At 48.0% G+C, this 18,978-nt stretch overlaps 1 protein-coding gene across 9 annotated transcripts in view; it reads right to left on the reverse strand.

Moving 5' to 3' along the window:
- Atp2b2 (ATPase plasma membrane Ca2+ transporting 2) overlaps window positions 1-18,978 on the reverse strand; it is a 173,056-nt gene that overhangs the window by 31,529 nt on the left and 122,549 nt on the right. For all 9 annotated transcript variants that reach the window (XM_051203563.1, XM_051203560.1, XM_051203559.1 and 6 more), the window contains 3 exons: window positions 18,107-18,265; window positions 15,654-15,868; window positions 10,721-10,963 (listed from right to left, as the gene is read on the reverse strand). In XM_051203563.1, coding sequence (XP_051059520.1) covers window positions 10,721-10,963; window positions 15,654-15,868; window positions 18,107-18,265 — 617 coding nt within the window. The remainder of the gene's footprint in view (window positions 1-10,720; window positions 10,964-15,653; window positions 15,869-18,106; window positions 18,266-18,978) is intronic.

Here is an 18,978-nt window from a genome sequence, read left to right on the forward strand (position 1 = left end):
GCGGGTTCCTCAGCAGTGATCTAGTGCCTAGGACAGGCACGAAGCTCAGAACATCTCCTGGCTCCCTCGGCCCATCTAACCTGAGACTCCACATCAAGGGTTTTGGATGGCATCAGGTCACTGTGAGACAGGGGCATCTCTGAGATACTTCCCATAAAACATTTTTTTTTCTTTTTTGAGAAAATAAATCCCAAGACCTTCCCTTTGGCTTACTAAATGCAGTTATATTGTACTTTAAAAACTAATATTATAACTAACTTTCTGGTGTTTTCCACAACAGCATTCCATCCCTCCACTAATGAAAGAAAATGACGACACTGAGGCCTTAAATAAAAATACCTAATTACTTATTTGCCCAAGAGAGCTGAGCAGTCATGCCTGCCAAGCACCCGGCATTTTATTACCCTCTGTGAAATATTTTAATTTTCCTCTAAAAGGATTTCAAACAATCCAGTGTTGCAAATGGCAGAGCTGCCTCCTCCTTAATTCAATTTGTTTCTCTGAACTTGAGCTCTGAAATCGCCTACGTGCGTGCGTTACTAAGAAGCGGTTGGTTGCCTTTCCCATTTTGCTCCTGACTTTTTTCACCCTGACAAACTCTGAGGTTTTGCCCTGTGTTCCAGCTGCAGAAGGTGGCTTCTCTATGGGTCTCCTGCTCTGTGGCGGGGGCTGTGCCTGCTCAGAGGGAGAGGCTGCAACTCCCCTCTCCCATCTCCAGGGAAAGGGGAGAAATAAGCTGCTCTGGATGCACAGCTGCTGAAGCCAGGCCTGGGGCTGCCACATGTATCCTGAATCCATCCTAGGGCTCCCCACCCTTACTTGGGTATTAAGTCCCAGAGTAGTGCAGGGTGTAACCATTGGACCATCATAGCTGGGCCATTGATGCTTCTGTCTTTTGGTGCTGGGGAGTGAATGCAGTGAAATCAGTACAAGATGATTGAAGAGTTATAAACAATAAATACAGTTGGAAAACAATGGGATTAAGGGATAGTGAGATGGCTCAGTGGGTAAAGGCACTTGCTGCCAAGCTTGAAGACCTAGTTTCAAGTCCTGGAAGCCACAGTGCTGAAGCGAGAGCTGATTCCGTAAAGATGCCTTCTGACCTCCACAAGTGTGCCATGGCATGTGTGGACCTCACACACATCATACCGGCATGCCCACAAACATATAAAATTAAAGCCCAAGCACACATCACCTCATACACATTACGATGCTACTACTAAGTAACAAAAGCTTCAAGAAGTGACAAATGTTTGCAAGAACGTGGAGTACCTGGAACGCTTGTACGCTACTGGTGGGAATGTAAGGTGATGCAGACACTGCAGAACACCCAATGTAGAGAAGCTGTGTCACAGAGTAAAGTGTACTTCCAGTATCTTTTTAAAATAATGCACTCATATTCATGGCAACTAAGCTGTGGAAGCAACTGATGGGTGAATGGAGACACAAACTGAGGTCTACATGCACTATGAGTCTTAAAGAGGAAAGGCATTTTGATATCTGCTATTACATGGGTGAAGTTGAGGACATTGTGCTAAGAGAAATAAACCAGACACAAATAGTCTGATCTAAGAGGTATCAACTCATAGAGACGGGAGGCTGAGTGGCTGCTGCTAGGAACTCAGGGAGGAGCATGAGAGGTTGGTGTCAATGTAGCCAGAGGTTCAGTTTTGCAAGATGACAAGTGTATGGATGGGTCACAGCCATGGGAATACATATCATCCTACCAACTCATATGTTTAAAGATGATTGAAAGGGTCAAGATGGCTAAAATGGTCAGTTTTCATGGTACATGTTTTTCTTACAATGAAGGAAAGCACCCAAACAAACTCCATGGTAACCAATGATTTAAGTATTAAATATCCTCTACAAGTCAAACACCTTAGAGACAGACACCTTTAGGAGGTAGCAGAATCTTAGAGAGGAGGGGCAGAGTGGGAGGTCTTAGAGTCACTGAGTGACTTCTCCTTAGACTCCAGTCTCCTCCTCTTTGACTTACTGGCACCACCGTGACTGGCTTTCTCTGCCGCATGCACCCACTATGATATATGGTCTCACCACAGACCAAAAGCAATGGCCCCACTGATCACAGACCAAAACCACCTAAAATGACCTATCCCTCTTTCAAAGCTGGTTTCTCTTGGACATCTGTCACAGACATAAGATAAAGTGCTATTTGGTGATTGTCCACAGGACTGGTTCTCTGGGACTAAATACCATCCTCAACCCCGCCCCTCCCCCCCAATGCTTGGATTAGTCGCTAGATTGACCATTTGCATCCAAGTTGACTCTGCTTCCTGTTGAAGCAGTTGCTCTCATGACCCTCAGGCTGCATCCTCATGGCTCCCAGGAGGTATGCTCTTCCCATTTTAGAGTTGTATACTCTGAGACCCCAGGAGGAGAGTGGCATTGTTCAGATGTAGCTGAGCTAGTACCTGTCCCTGGATCTGTGATGGCCTGTCTCCCTCTGGAACAGTGTAGACCCTTCCTTCACAGTTCACTGAGTGTGACAGTCAGGGGGCTGCATAATAGCCTCACTCCAGCACTGGGGACAGCCAACGACAGACTATCCAGTTGACTGATAAACCTTCTGTTTATGTGGCCTGCTGTCAATAGGAGACCAGTGAACTTTGGCAGAATTGACCCCCCACAACTGTCACCTAAGGGCCTGCCTCCCCAAGAGCTTCTCAGGAGCTAGGTTTCTTATTTATGTATTATATATACAGTGTTCTGCTTGCGTGCATTCCTGCAGCCCAGAAGAGAGCACCATATCTCATTACAGATGGCTGTGAGTCATCATATGGTTGCTGAGAATTGAACTCAGGACCTCTGGAAGAGCAGCCAGTGTTCTTCACCTCTGAGTCATCTCTAGCCCAGGAACTAGGTTTCCTGAAGAGAGTGAGGTGACCAAGTCATCCACTGAGCTACACTAGTGAACCATGGGATCTTTCTGAGAGGCTGGGGAGCAGGTGGATGTGTGGGTGCCCAGCACACAGGAGTCCCTCTGACATGGGAAGCAAAATGCTGGGGACCTTCCCAAGCTCCATATGCTATATATGGACTGCTCATATGTATGTGTTGCTCATATGGACTAAGCTCTGCCATGTGTGTAGTGTGTGGTATTTTGATGGCATATGGTATGTGTGTATGGTGTATGCAGTGGCTGGGAGGGGTGTGTTATATATTACAAGTGGGTAGCATGCATGTGTTGTGGTATATAATATGCACATGCAATAGTGTGTATGTTTGTTGTATGTTGTACATGGTGGGTGGTGGTGTGTGACATGTGCACAGACTGTACATTGAACCATGTGCTCTATGTCCTGTGATGTTTAGTGTGAATGGCATGAGGGTATAGGCTATATGAAGTACATTCTATGTATGCTGCTCTTTGTGATGTGTTATATGGGGTTGTGTGAAAAGTGTGTTATGTATTGTATGGTATTTGCTGTGATGTATGTTTATGATGTGTATTATATGTTGTGGTATCCTGTTACATATGATGTGTAGCAACATGTAGTATATGTTGGCATGAGAGTATGTGCTGGTAAGAGCGTGTGTGCTGGTGTGAGGTGTGTGCTAGAGTGAGGTGTGTCCCTGTGTGAGGTGTGTCCTGGTGTGAGGGTGTGTCTTGGTGTGAGGGTGTGCATATGGAGTGTAGGGCACAGGGTAGGAAGCTGTTATTAATAGCCTTATCAGAACTAGAATCCCTGTCTGGGGTCCCTTTCTCTAGACTTCTTTCCCAAGAGATTCTGTTTGTAAAAGATGAAAACCAGGATTGCTGCTGAGTTTACCATTGGTGGTTCCTGTCATTTTATCTTTCCTGATACACCATGTACGTCATATCTGCAAAGTCCCTTCTGGGTTCTTCCACATTCCTTGGTTTTCCTATCTTGGCCAGAGTCTAGCTGCAGGATGTGGTCTGACTAGTAGACTGACATCTAGACTCATTTGAGCCAGGACCTGAATGGAGGGCATCTCTACCTCCCACAACCATTTTACTCTCCCTAGGTTTCCTTCAGCCTGGCCCCACAGGGACACAATCATCAGATCTTACTACCGTTTGAGCATTCCTCAGGCTTCCTGGTCAGGCAGCATTGTAGCCACCTTAGGTAAGGCACCCTGGGAACCCTAGGGCTTCTAACAAGGCACAACTGGACTCATCTGTTCAGAAACTACCTTGTCAGGACTTTATTCCTTCTGATCCAGGTCTTGCTCCAGGGAGATTCCTTCTTTCTCCACAGTTCATGTTTTCAGAAACATGTCCTCTGTGGGTTCTCACATGGCTTCAGCTCCACTCAGCCATCCTCCATTTAATATTCAGATGTTAAGTACCAGGCCTGCCGGCTTTCAAGAGCCCACATCCGCCCGGGAGCGTCCACTAGGCAAGAGTGGATGTGGGTGAAAGCGCATGTCTTCCCAAGGAGGCTGAGAGCCGTTTGACTCCAAGGAAAGCCATTTTCATTGGAACACTTGGCTGTTTCTCTGAGAAGGGCAGGGTGACAAGAAGCCAGAAGTCTTGAGATTCAAAGAGCCGGAGAGTACAAAGGCAAAGAGCTTGCAATAAGATTTCTTAGGCAGGAAAGCAATTTGTAACAAAAAAAGATGACTCACACAGCTTTGTTTGGAGGTCAAGTCTAGTTTATAACCATGCACACTGAGTGGAAAAAAATGCTTGTTCTCTGAGGGATGATGCTTGGGTTTGAGCCTGACCAACAGGGCTTTCCCCAGTTTCCCTGCCTGTCACCTCAGCCCTCACAGGGTGCTCTATCTGTGCTTCTGTGGGTCTCCTGAGGACTGGGGGCTTGGGGTTATCAGAGGCTAATCTGTGGCCTGCAACACCTCAGACTCCAAGCTTCATCTCTCACCCCAGAATGAGTTGAGTATCTCTAGGTTTGTGGGTCTCTGTGGGTCTCTACACCTGCCTGGAATGCCATTGCTCTCCTGCCCCTTGAGAGCTCCTCTGGAATTCTCTGGGGCCCTCTGCTATGTAGTGACCAGGAGCCACCTTAAACTTCAGATCACGGTCTTAACACCTTCTAGAGCTCTGGGACTCCTTGTGTGAGCCATCATGTGGGCTATGCAGGGAAGGATTGAATACCCGGCTTCATGAGTGCTGGGTGAGCATCCTGCCAGCTGAGTTACACCTCAGTTCTGTTTGTTCCAGTTCTAAGGAATAAAAGGTACATGCAAACCAAGAGGTCTCTGGACCATTGAATGCAGTCTTTGTAGCCAAGGATGCTTTGGGAAGAGTCCAGCTCAGCAGTCTGGAGACAGCAATTGAGAGCTGGTGCTGCCATGGTCTGGATCTGGGGTTAATATCTACTTGTTGCCATGGAAAGAGGTTTGGGGATGTTTCTGAGACTCTTACCATCATACCTACATCTGTCCATCCATCCATCCATCCATCCACTCATTCATGCTTATCCATCATCCATTCATACATCCTCATTCATATATCCACTCAATCATCCATCCATCCATCCATCCATCCATCCATCCATCATCCATCCATACATACATACATCCATACATCCTCATCATCTATCCAATCAACCATCCATCCATCCATCTATCCATCCACCCACATCCATCTATCCATCCATCCATCCATCCATCCACCCAACCATCCATCCCTATTTGTCCATTTACCCACATACATCCATCTAACCATCCACATCCATTCAACCACCTATGCACTTATAGTGGCTCATATCCATCCATCCATCCATCCATCTGCATTCATATATCCATCTAACAGTTCATCCATCCATCTGCATTCATATATCCATCTAACAGTTCATCCATCCACTCACTATATCAAACCCATTCATCCCCCACTTATCCATTCAAATCCATACATCCCTCATCTGCCCATCTATTTACCCATAGCATCACTCTCTCCCTCTTACCTTCTCTCCTTCCCTCCCTCTCCTTCACCCACTGATAATATATCTATTTACCTATAAAGTCACTTATCCCACTTCCATCTAGTATTTCTCAGAAGTCTATTCCAGTGGACCAGAGATGACTTAATTGCTGCTCACTGTCAAAGAGCATAGAGGCTTCAGGAGACACTAAGAGCACAAGAATAGTTTCTTACATGGAGGGTTAAACAGCATGGAGGAGTCAGCCCTGGCCAGAACCCTGTGTCCCTTGCCAAGTTCTTATCCCAGCCCCAGTGGAAAGATATTCAGTCTTTCCTGCCATTTCCTCTTACACGTTTCAAACTGTCCCTTGGAGCTCCAAGTTTGGCTTACAGGGTAAATGGATATATTGGCTAGTTTTACTTGACATGACTAGACAGTTATTTGGGAAGAGACACTTTTCTTGTCTTTGTTTTTAAGAGACAAGGTTTCTCTGTGAAGTCCTAGCTGCCCTGGAACTCTCTCTGTTGACAATGCTGGCCTTGAACTCAGAGATCCATCTGCTTCTGTCTCCTAAAGGCTTGATTTAAAAGCATGTACTACTACACCTGACTTGGGAAGAGGGACTTTTAATTGAAAGAATGCCTCCACAAGGTTGGCCTATAGGCATGTATGTAGTGTATTTTCTAAATGTGGGAAGGCCCAGTACACAGTGGGTGGGGCAACCCTTGGGCTGGTAGTCCTGGGTGCTATAAGAAAACAAGATGAGCAAGCCATGATGAGCCAGCTGGTAATCAGCACCTCTCCGTGGCCTCTGCATCAGTTCCTGCACTGACTTCCCTCAGTGATGGAAGGTTATCTGGAAATGTAAGACCCTTTCCTTCCCAAGTTGCTTCTGCTCATGGTGTGTGATTATAGCAAGAGAAACCAACAAAGACAATGAACTTCTGCTCAAGTCTCTTCTCAGGCTTCACTTGGACCAGGAAAGGAAGTGCCAAGACCCCATTAGCCCTATGTGACTGGAAGGGCCTGGGTGTGAAGCTGACCCTCTAGACTCTAAGCCATTCCCAAGCCCAGCACAGGGGGATGTAGTGGTTGGTTCTGAAAATCAGAACCTGATTTGGGCCTTCTGATGGAGTAGGTATGTTTAGGGCCGAGGTTGTCTGGCTTTGCCTCTAGCTGCCTGTCAGGCATTGGGGAAGACCCCCTTCCTACCCAGAGCAATGTCCCATTGTCTGATGGTTTTCCAGCTTCTGTTTTGCTATCAGAGGAGTCCTCCTAGCAGGGCGATCCACTGATGAGTAAAGACAGCAATTCTACCACATGCCAGCCACACACCAGGCCTTGAGCTGGCACCTGCCACTCACAAACTCACTTCATCCTCACCACAATCCAATCATTTCCCCCCGAGAAACAGAATGGAGAGGTAGAGTAACTTCTTTTGTTCACACAGCTAGGGAAGGGTTTGAAGTCAGGCCAGCATATGCATTTTAACCACTACTTACTTATACCACCAGCTCCTATGCTAATGGGTGTTAACCCACAGCAAAGAGAACTAACTGTATGCCAGAGCATTTTTGGAAAGACACAGAAAGACAGGCACATGGGTCCTAGGGTGATAAGCCTTGTGCCACAGCAAGGGAACTTGTTGCCCAAGAAGTGAGTGACATCCCAACTTGTGTTATAAATCAGTACCCTAGGTCCTGGCAAGCATAAAGATATTCTAATGGGACATACATGTGCCTCCCTTTGGCTTATCAGACTACTGATGCCAAGACACTGGCAATTTCCCCAGGAATCTTAGACTGGGAGAAGGGAAAAGGCAGAGTCTGGTGCTAGCCAGAGGGGAGCCAGTCTCCTGCAAGAGCTCTCACTGGTCTGACTCATCAGACCATCTTGCTGGACAGACTGGAGCCCAGACAATAATGGGTCAGTGAAGGGTGAGACCACACCCTTACAGGATGGCTTAGTTGTATATACCCCTTGCCTTCTATTTAAACAAACCTTGTGTCAGGACTTTGGGTAGGAGTGGGTCTCTAGACCTTTTTGTTCCTCTTACCAACATGGCTACACTGGGTAGACCTTCCTTTTCTTGATTTTCTCTTGTCTTTAATTGGACTCCTGAGGATAGACATCTCAATCCAAGCCTACCCCACGGTAGGCAACGCATCCATGGCCACTCCCACCACCCTGCTCTGGGAACTGCCTGCCCTCTCTGCTAAATCTGCAGGACACAATCTTTAACAGTGTCTCGGTTATTTTCAGGAAGCCTGGGGAACAGAATAAAGCACTGCTGATCTTCCCTGCCTCTGAATCGGGGTAAAGAAGTGATGGGAGATGTCAGTCTGTAAACATGTTTCTCGTATTGGTTAATGAATAAAGCACTGTTGGCCAATAGGAAAGCAAGATAGGCGGGACTAGGAGACAAGGAGGAGAGAGGAAGTAGTAGGGAGTAGATTCAAGATGTGGGACTAACAGGGTAGAACTCTGGGCCCTCTCTCCGGTAAGATGAGACCATGTGGAAATACTTAGATTAATAGAAATGGGTTAATATTTAAGGCAGAGCTAGCCAATGAGAAATACAAGTAACAGGCTAACAGCTTGATAGCTAATACAGCGTCTCTGTGTGTTATTTGGGGCTGGCGCGGCGGTGGAACCAGGCTGGCGGAAAAACTTCTCATAACAAAGAAGATAAGAATGTTGTCATTTCTGGCAGCACCCCCCCCCCCCCAGTGCTCTATCATACATGTTCTCCGACCTACTTTCCCCTTTGTCACTTTGCTTCCCTTAGCCTGCCGCCCCGGGGTGGCAGCAACACTACTCAGCTGGTGGAGGGGACAGCTGAGCCTTCTCCTCCCCTCACTAGCTCTGGCCCCATTGTGACTGACTCACAGGCTCCTCAAGGACACAGCACTTCTGGTGGCTCTTTATAGGCCCACACTAACGAGGGACAGGGCAGGCTCAGGGACAGGAGGGGGGCCGGGGCTGCAGCACAGCTGCAGAGGATGAGAAACACCCTACAGCTGGGCAGCAGCAAACATCTGGATGGGAGAAGTCTGGTTAATTACCAAGAGGCCACAGTGCTTCTGAACCAAGCAGGGAGCATGGGCCAGTTAGCTGAGTCTCATCCAGGGTGTTGTTTCTGTAACACCAGCACCCTCCAAGAGATACTGTGAAGTGGCCACCCTGATTCCCCTCTCTGAAACCAGGCTCTTCCCAGCACTTCCCCACGAGAGGGGCCATGGGCCATCCCCTGGAGCTAATCTCCTGATGCGTATATATTGACCAGTATGACAAAATGACAAAGTGGCAGCTCCCAGCTCAGGTCTCCAGAGTGCATGCACAGCCTCTGTTCTCTCAGAACCCTCTTGTCTTCCTGTGGACACACCCAGAGTAGCCTGGCCGAGGCGGTGACAGCATGCAGAGCAGAGATGAACCAGCCTGGACCTAGTACTCCACTCCACACCCCCATCAGCACAGCTGTCCACCTGAGCTGAGAGGCATGAGGAAGGCCAGGAGAGGTGGGATGAGGCTCAGCTTGAAGTCCTCAGAGGCCCAAGTCCCTCTGTTAAAATGGTGCAGTAGAACCCATGCATATCCTACTTTAATCCATCTCTTGATGACATAGACACCATGCAATGTAAATGCTAAGAAATGGCTGTTTTTCTGCATTGCCAGGGTGTAAGGACAAGACACAAAGCCTGCAAATTGCCAATGTCCATGCAACTCAGTGTTGGGCTGTTTGGTTTTGCATAAACCCTGTGTCTGGACCCTGAAGATGGACTTGGGGTGAAGTTTCTAGACCTCTTTGTTCTTCCTAATGTGACCACACTGAATGAACACTCCCCCTCCCCTTTTCTGCCTTTCTCTGTCTTCAACGGGACTACTGAGGACAAGTGGCCAAACTTGGCTTGTAGGGAGGCTGACAGGGTTCAGGCTCTGATGTACATATTTGTGTGTCTATGCATTGGTTTCTGTGTGTGGAGGTGAGTGCATGTGTGTAGATGTGCACACACATTACAGGTGGTAGCTGGAGGACATCAGGTGTTTTCCTCAGGAACCTTCCAGCATGCTGCTTGAGATGGTATCTCTCATTGACCTGGGGCTTGATAATGGGCCCAGGTATGCTAGGCCTCACATGAAGAGGTTGGAGAATAACTCTGGTTTTAGGGACTCGATTCTCTCCTTTTACCATATAAGTACTGGAGTCAGAACAGTGCTGGCTGGGCCCTACAGCAGCCCTTCTTCAACTTGAAGAGCCACTTAACGGGTTCATATACCTGGCTTTCTAACAGTGAGTCTGAGTATTGAATTCAGGTCATTGTGTTTGCAAGTCAATCGCTCTACCTGAACTGTCTCTCCAGTCCTCTCTTGCATATTTCTGAGCCAGTGGTGGCCTGGAGCCTGTTCACACTGAGTGCCTACTGTATTCAGCTGCTCTGAGATCTGACTTGGAGCAGTTTGACATGTGGTAAAAGCTAATCAATATGGCTGATGTGGCCGCACATGCCTTTAATCCTAGCACACAGGAGGCAGAGACAGATGAATCTCTGAGTCCCAGGCTAGAGCTACACAGTGAAATTTTGTCTGGAAAAAAAAGTGTTTATTTTTGAAATTGTGTGTGTGTGTATGTGTGTGTATTTTGGGGGGGGGTTCAATGGCAGGAATTAAAAATAAATATCTAAACCACAGCAATCACCAGTAATAAATAGCAATGATAGTATCTCTGGGTTTCACTAACATCGCAGCCATCTTAGAAGGAAGTTAGGAGCCGTGCTGCCCATTTTGTGAACCTCAGAATCAGCAGCTGAGTCAGATATTCCACTATGGAGGATGCTCCCATGCCCACTTACCAGGATCTTGGTGGTATAGGCGCTGTTGATGGCGATGGCGTTGACCAGCAGCTCCATGGTTTTGGCATTGATGGAGCTGGGATCAGGGATCTCCTTGTAGTGGACATCGCCTACGTAGGCCTGTACCACGGTCATGCGGTTGGTAGTCAGCGTGCCTGTCTTGTCTGAGCAGATGGCTGTGGCATTGCCCATGGTCTCACAGGCGTCCAGATGGCGTACCAGGTTGTTGTCCTTCATCATTTTCTAGAGAATGGGTAAGTGAGAGAGAGACTGAGAGGAGGAGAGGATGAGGGGAGTTTCCCAAGCCTCGGGCTCTCATTGACCTTCGGCATGTGCAAGTGACCTTTGGGCTTCTTTAGCCTCACACGTGGGTCCCCTCCTTCTTCTTTTTATTAATCATTTGGACCATTTAAAATTGGTAATTGAATTTATTCATTTTTAACACAGAAGTCACTCACATTCTGTTTTGGGAACAAGGTCTCATGTAGCACAGGCTGGCCTGGAACTAGCAATCCAGCTAAGGATAACCTTGAACTGATAATCCTCCCATCTCTGTGTGTTCAACCACACCCTGCTTTTCTGTCTATTCATCTCTCTCTCTCTCTCTCTCTCTCTCTCTCTGTATATATATATATATATATATATATATATATATTTTTTTTTTTTTTTTCTGAGACAGGGTTTTTCTGTGTAGCCCTTATTGTCCTGGAACTCACTTTTATAGACCAGGCTGGCCTCAAAATCACAGAGATCTATCTGCCTCTGCCTCCTGAGTGCTAGGTGTGTACCACCATCACCTGTCCATCTATATTCTTAATTTTTTTTAGATTTACTTTTTTTTGTGTGTATGAGTGTTTGCCTGCACATATGTATGTGTGTCACGTGTATGCATGACGCTCACAGAGGTTAGAAGAGGGCATCAGAATCCCTGGGACTGGGGTCAGATAGTTGTAAAGTATTATGTGTGGGTGCTGGGAATGGAACCTAGGTCCTCTGGAAAAGCAATAAGTGCTCTTAACCTCCAGGCCATTTCTCCAGCCACCTCATCTACATTCTTTATGGAAAAAAAATAGCAGGAAGGATTTTAAAAATTAAGACTGGGCCATCCCTAATTATTTCTAGCTTAATTTAAGTAAACACTCCTCATTTGGTTCTGAATTCCTCAAATGCTTTCCTGGTCCCTGGTGAGAGACCCATCAATTTCACCCTAAGTAGATACATTTAGGACAAATATGTGCTTACAGATACAGGAAAATATCTGTAAAAAATAGGAAAGCAATAATGTCATTATCACTAGGTAATGTAATTACAGAATAGTATTGACTTCTCCAAGTCTATAGATCACCTTTTCTATAATTGTCATTTATTATAGCATGCATAATAAAAACTAATAGTCAAAGGAGCACCTTTAGTGTTCTCCTCGGTGGTTTTCTGCCATATCTGCTTGAGACAGAGTCTATCACTGAACCTGGAGCTCTCTTCATTTTGGCTCGACTGACTGGACAGTATGCCCCAGCCACCATTCTGTCTCTGCTGAAAGCCCTGGGGATGCAGGCACATTCAGCTGGACCCAGTTTTTTACTTGGGCACCGAGAGTCTGAACTCAGGTCCCCAGGCTCACACAGCAAACACTGACACACTGAGCCATCTCCCTAGTCCCAATTAAAAAAGCAAACAATGACACAGAAAAAGGGAACTAAAGGCTAGTCAAATGACCCGGTGGGTAGTCACTTGCTGGGACCCAGATGGTGGAAGGAGAGAAATGACTCTCCAAGTTATCCTCTGACTCCCAAAGTATACTGTGGCACACACACACACACACACACACACACACACACACACACGCACGCACGCACGCACGCACGCACGTGACCCCTAACACATGTGATACAAAAAAAATGTACAACATAGGTTACTACCTATAGCACATACAGCATACATGTTTCATTTATCAACATCCTTTCTTTTTAAATTTATAGCATTACCCTCCTGGACCTAGTAGTATTTATTTCCCTCCATTCGCCTTTCTTTCTGACCCAGTTCTACACTCCTAACTTCTAGAGTCTCTTACAAGTAATGAAAATGACTTAATTCCCAGGCAGGCCTTGCAGGCATGCTGACCCCATGTGGCAAAGGAGAGTTTGTGAAAAGTCACCAGAGGCAAAATCAAACCGGAGACTGTGCCTAGGGAGTTCCTTAATTCTTTTTCCCCCACAGTAACTCTTTATTGCAAGGTTAAAAGGAGTGTAACTGGACTATTTAAACAGAGATTTACTTTGCTAAAAATGAATGTTGGTAAGATAAAATGCTATTGTGTTTCCCTTTCTTAAAATTTGTGATAGTAGCACCAGTATGTGTACAGCGAGTGGCCATCTGAGTTTGTCACCTGCTTTACAGTCTATTTTCTGGTGTTGTTTATTAGGATCCTGTGAGACCCGGGAGGAACCTGGAAATCCACTTCACAGGCAAAGTGAGCTGAGCAAGATCATACATGTGGTGAAATGAAGGCTGGAGTTTGAGCTCAGTTCCACCTAACCTCCCAGCTCCTGACCTCCCAGCTGCCCCTAAACTGCCAGCTCCTCCTGAACTCCAGCTCCTCCTAACCTCCCAGCTGCTCCTAACCTCCCAGCTCCCCTAACCTGGCAGTTCTATTTCTTTCCATCACATTCCACTCCACCTGTCCTCATTGAAGGAGCCTTGGCTCTTTGCTTTAAGAATTTCTTGTTGGAAGCCAGGTGTGGTGGCATATTCCAGCACCTGGGAAATAGAGGCAGGGGAATTCTGTAAGTTCAAGGCCACCCTGGGCCTTGAACCTCTATGACAAACAAAACAAAACCCCAAACAAAACGAACAAAAATCTCTCATCAGGACTGTCCATCATGGTAGCTGCTGGGGTGGACACTTGAAATATGGCCCAAAGTGTATAAGAGATGCTGGATTTGAAGACACTATGAAAACAGACATACTGAGGAAGCATCTCTATTGTGCTGGTTACAATGTTGAATTATTGATAATTTGGACATGTTTGTGTAAATTTGTACTATTAAGGTTAATGCTACTTGGCTTTTTTGTTTTCTTTTTGAGACAGGGTTTCATGTATTGCAGGCTGACCTTGAACTTGCTATGTAGATGGGGGTGACCTTGAACTTCTAAACTTCCTGCTCCCCTTCACAAGCATTGGGATCACAGGTATGTATTACTGTGCCTGGTTTATATAGTGCTGGGGATCAAGTACAGAGCCACATGTGTGCTAGGCAAGGGCTCTATCACCGTGCTATATCCCCAGTCACATTTTATACCCTCCTCACATGAACAATCTCTAGCCGCCACAGGTTCACTTTTTTGAGACAGACTCTCTCACTGAACCTGGAGTTTGCCATGCCAGCTATACCATCTGGCTAGCATGTCCCTTCAGGGTCTTCCTGTGTGGGTCCCCTAGGCCTGTGGTCACAGGTTCATACTGACAAGCCTGACTTTTATGTGGGTTCAGGGATCTGACCTTGGGTTTTCATACACAGCACAGCAAGCACTTTACACGCTGAGACAGTTCCCCAGACCTATTTTTAAAAAGGCAGTCACTAGGACATTTAAAATGATGCGCCTGGATTGTGCGGTGCCCCTGTTAAGAGGTGCTAACAAAAGAGCTCACCACTGTACTATTGGTGGTGGCCCCAAGGACGAGCTCAAAGGGGGAATATGGGCCTTACTGTTCATCACATGGTTTCGCCAGTCACATGCTAGAACTAAAAATTTCAGAAGATACTCAGGCCTAAAACTGTCTGCCTATGATGTCCCCCAAGCAACTCTACCAAGTTTCACAGAGTCCCTTAGCTCAGTGGTGTGGCAGTGGGGACCTACTTATGGCCACGCAAGTTAGCCATGCTAGGCCTTGAGGAGCACTGTACTATAACCTGTTCAGGCTTTGGTTTGTGGGACAGGGTTCTTTGAGAGAGGGGGCTGATAAGGGCTGTGTCCCTTACACAGAACTCCCACTCGCTGGCACTTGCAGAGAGATCACTCTCTATATGAAATTACATCGCAGAATGCTGTCCAAATTCTGGCTTGGAAACTGACGCTCACCTTGCCCTCTGGCCGAGCTGCCAAAGTCTCAGAGCAAAAGCCTTCTCAGAAACATCTTGGTGTTGGGACCCTGGGAAACAGTAGTCTATGTCCCTACCCAACAAGGTGGGGGAAATCCCAAAGGGAAAGGAAGGGCATGAGCAGATGGGACCATCTGGTAGTGGCACCATGGGCCAGACTTGTAGCATGTGGGCTTTCTGATGGCCAATGCTTCAGCAGGTATATGGACACTTAGGGAAAGCCATAGATTCACACCTGGCCAGGTAGTACATTGCTTAACTACCGTAAACCCTCCTGTGTTCTCAGCAACCCCTACCTGAGAGGTAAGAGCTGCCTGTATGGTTTTGCTAAACTTCCCCACACCTTAAGGCATGACCTGTTGGGTTTGGTGGAAAGGGGTTATGTTTTCACTTGCACAGTGCTGTCTGCATTTGGCAGTTTTCAGTGCTGTGGACTTGTGCTTGCCATTAAGTCATATATCACCGAGCTATACTGCAGCCCCATTTTATTTTGTAAGTCTGAGTTGACTGTCAATATGGATTAGGACAGTTTATATTAAATATAGATTTTTGGAGTCTTTTTGAGAAAAATTCTGAAGGTTTGGCCAGCCCAGGTTGCATGCCCATAAAGCTATTTTGGCTGCACTGATTAGTGGGGTTCCTGTGGCTAGGGCCTAACTCTCTCTCAGTTGCATTATGCATTTGGGGGACATGCTCACACACTCTCTCCATGTCCTTGTTGCAGTCACACACTCCTTAGCTCAGCTTCATGTTCTAGTATGCACCCTTCCTGGTTCTCTGACAGAACCCCAGCTGGACTACCTCAGACACCCAGTACTGCTCTCCTGTCTTACCTTCACGGAATATGCCAGTGAGATGGTGACAGCCAGAGGGAGGCCCTCGGGCACAGCGACCACCAGCACCGTTACCCCAATGATGAAGAACTTGACGAAGTACTGTACGTAGACGGGTGTGCACTCTGTCAGCCACGGCTTCTTGTTGACCACGAAGGTGTCCACGGTGAAGTAGAGCACCAGGATGATTACTGTGATGGCTGACATCACCAGGCCTGTGACATGGGGACACCTGCTCAGAGGGCTCCAGCAGAGGGGTGAGGTGTGTGCTAAACCATTTCTGGAGGCCTCTTGGGTAGACCCCCCCAGCTCATCTCCTAGTTGTACTTCTTTGCTCTGCGGCCTAGAGCAAGTCCTTGATCCTCAGGGAGCCTCTTCTGTATGAGGCCTGGGGGCAGATTTCCTGTCTGTAGTTTTGTAAAGCTCACATGGAAAAAAAGGGAAAGTGTCTAGCATGGTGTTTGACCACAAGACATTCAGTCACACTGTAAACATGTGTCAAGGGAGCAGATGAGCACATCAAGAGACACCTGTATATAATTGTCACACAATAATGAGGTAAGGTTTGAATCGTACTCATTCACTCAACAAACACCTTTGAGCACCTGCAGTATGCCAGGTGCGCGGTGTTTTCTTACCTAGGGCACAGAGATCCGGCAGTACCAAAGGCAGACACCCTGCCCCTGCCTGGCAGAGGCAGGTAAGAAACACAGTAGGGAAATACATAGCAAGAGTGCTGGGATCATAGGTGTGTGTGTGTGTGTGTGTGTGTGTGTGTGTGTGCGTGTACACCATCAAGCTTGGCTATAGTCAGATCATTATGGACATGTGTTGATTCTCTGAAGAAAGATGCCAGGAAGATGTGGCTGAAGAGGATGGTGTGCTAGAGTGGCTGCTGTAGCCAGCATGACCAGGGATGGTGTCTTGGAGGAGGTAGTATGGGGGGAGACATTGGGATATGTGGTGGTCTTGGAGTCCCAGGTGGAGGGAAGTGACTAGTTGGAGGCCACAGGGAGGGCAATGCTGCAGCCAAGGAGATACACTTGATCCTCGAGACCCCCTCCTGACAGATTAGCGTGCCTATCTCTGGCCTGCTGTGGGGACTGTGCCTACCTCTTTTCTCTGATGGAGGAGGGCTAATGGTAAGGGCTTTTTGGTGCAACTACCCCAAACAGATACCCATGGCCCCCTGGCTAATGTATAGGTTTCAAGGCCCAGGCAGCTCTGCATGGTGGGCATGCTCTGTCATATAGCTTGTGGTCTGGGGGTCTCATGGGGTGAAGCAAAGCCTAGGAATTCTTCACAGGCCTCAAGATTTTCTGGCTTTCCACCATCTCTGATACGCATTTCTTGCGTAGCAGACTCAGCCTGGAGTGCCCATCCATAAATACTTGGCCACAAAGGGTTCAGCCCCAGAGGGAGGTGGTGGGAGGCTGGAAGCTCAGGATGCCTGACTGTGAACTTTATCCCTGCCAGGGTGGTGGGAGTAGGGACTGAGGTCTTCAGAAGCCAGGAGTTTCTTGGCCCCTGAGTGCCACACACTACTGTGGAGTCACCTGCCTGTGACACAAATGGCAGTGAAGGAGGAAATCCCTGGGCTCATATCTCCCCACTCTAGCTCCAGCTGTGGAGCATCAGAGCCTAGCTCTATCCTTGCCTGACAGCGGCAGGGGCGGGAAGCCAAGCTCCCAGCAGCCCGCAGCCGAGAGAGAACAGTCACCAGGTTTAAATATAGACCACTGAGCCTATAATTTGCATCTGTCCCCTGCTGCGCTGTCTATAATTAGAAATGGAGACAGCCACAGAGGCCTCAGTAGCCAGGTGGGAGGCCTTGCCATTCATACATCCCGGCACAAGGGGAGGTCAAGGCTGTGCAGAGGGCTGGGCTCACCTTGCAGCTGGGCTTGGCTTCCTGCACTTGGAGACAGCCATAGCTATCACCTGCAGCTAACACCTCAGTTGGGAAGCCTGGCTTGCCTTGTGGGGCTGAGGTAAGTCCTTCTGCTTGGACTCCTGGCTCTGCAGTCAAGCCCTTCAGTCCACCTTCTGCACTGTGGCTAGGGCAGTCATTACATCATCATTATCAAGTCCAAATCCATTCTGATTTCACATCCTGTCCCACAAGGTCTGTCGGCCACTACATAAGCCACAGACTAGCGCTGCCCCCCCCCCCCATCCACACAGTCACCTTTAATTCTCAAAGCAATCTATCACACTGTGACAAGAATTATCCCCATTTACAGAGGAGTAGGCAGGGACTCAGAGCTGGTGAAGCTGGCAGCCCGGGAACCTCAGAGCCGTGGCTGTGGCAGTTTGTCTATAGGGCAGGGCTCCTCTTATGTGGAGCAGGGCAGGCCTCCAGGACCACTGGAATCACGATTCTTCTTACAGGTGAGGTGAAAGAGGGCAGAGTAGGGTAGGGCTTGGCAAGGAGGTCCCCGCTGTGAACTCACCCGCCTTGCCGATCTGCACAGCCAGCTTGGTGAGCTTGCCCTGAAGCACCGATTTCTCTTTCTTGTGCATGTTGGCTTTCTTCTTGTCATCCGCATCACCGCCCTCTGCGCTCTTCAGGGGCTGCATCTCCATAGCAGCTGCCCCATCCTGCTGCTTGGCTGTGGGGGCAGAGCAGGAATGTGCACACACACACACATGCAGGTCAGCCTGCAGGAGGGATTCTTAGCACCCACCCTGCCTGCCCAGGAGAAATGCTGATTGCCCCATCTGGGCCCTTCATGGCTGGCAAAGGAGCCTCGGATGGAACCCTTCCAGCTGCAGTCTCTGGGTCCCAGTAGTACCTGAGACCTGGGATCAGAGATGTAGGGGACTTAGTAGGACAGGACTCTACCCTGGATTCCCAGCAGGTCAGGGCTGAACCAAGCTCACAGTCCCCACCCTAAAAGGGCCCTTGGCCCTCTCACAATCAGACAGATAGAGAAGGGCTCCCGCCTGGGTGTTCTTGAGGCCGAGTTACTGGGATACTAGGGAGCTAGACTGGGAAGGACACAAAGCATGACTTAGAAAACAAAGCAAGGTGTCCCCGGCACAGGTGCCAAGCCCTCATATCCAGCTAAGGGATCCTCTTGTGGGATGGACAGAAGGACCTGTTGCATTTTTTTGGGCAGAGGTCTGGCCAAGCCTCCACCTGTAAGAGTCTCTTAGAGCTGACCTCCAGACCCCAGCTGACAAGTAGGTGGCTTGGGAGACCCTGGCCTTGGTGCATCCCTCACCTCACTGTGATACCTGTTTGTCTTCCCCAGTATTATGAGAATCATGACTACACCCCAAAGATGCCAGAGCTCCCCACAGGTGTGCGTGCATTTGCCTC

Source organism: Phodopus roborovskii, unplaced genomic scaffold (assembly GCF_943737965.1).
Source record: "Phodopus roborovskii unplaced genomic scaffold, PHOROB, whole genome shotgun sequence".
Taxonomy (NCBI): Eukaryota; Metazoa; Chordata; class Mammalia; order Rodentia; family Cricetidae; genus Phodopus; species Phodopus roborovskii.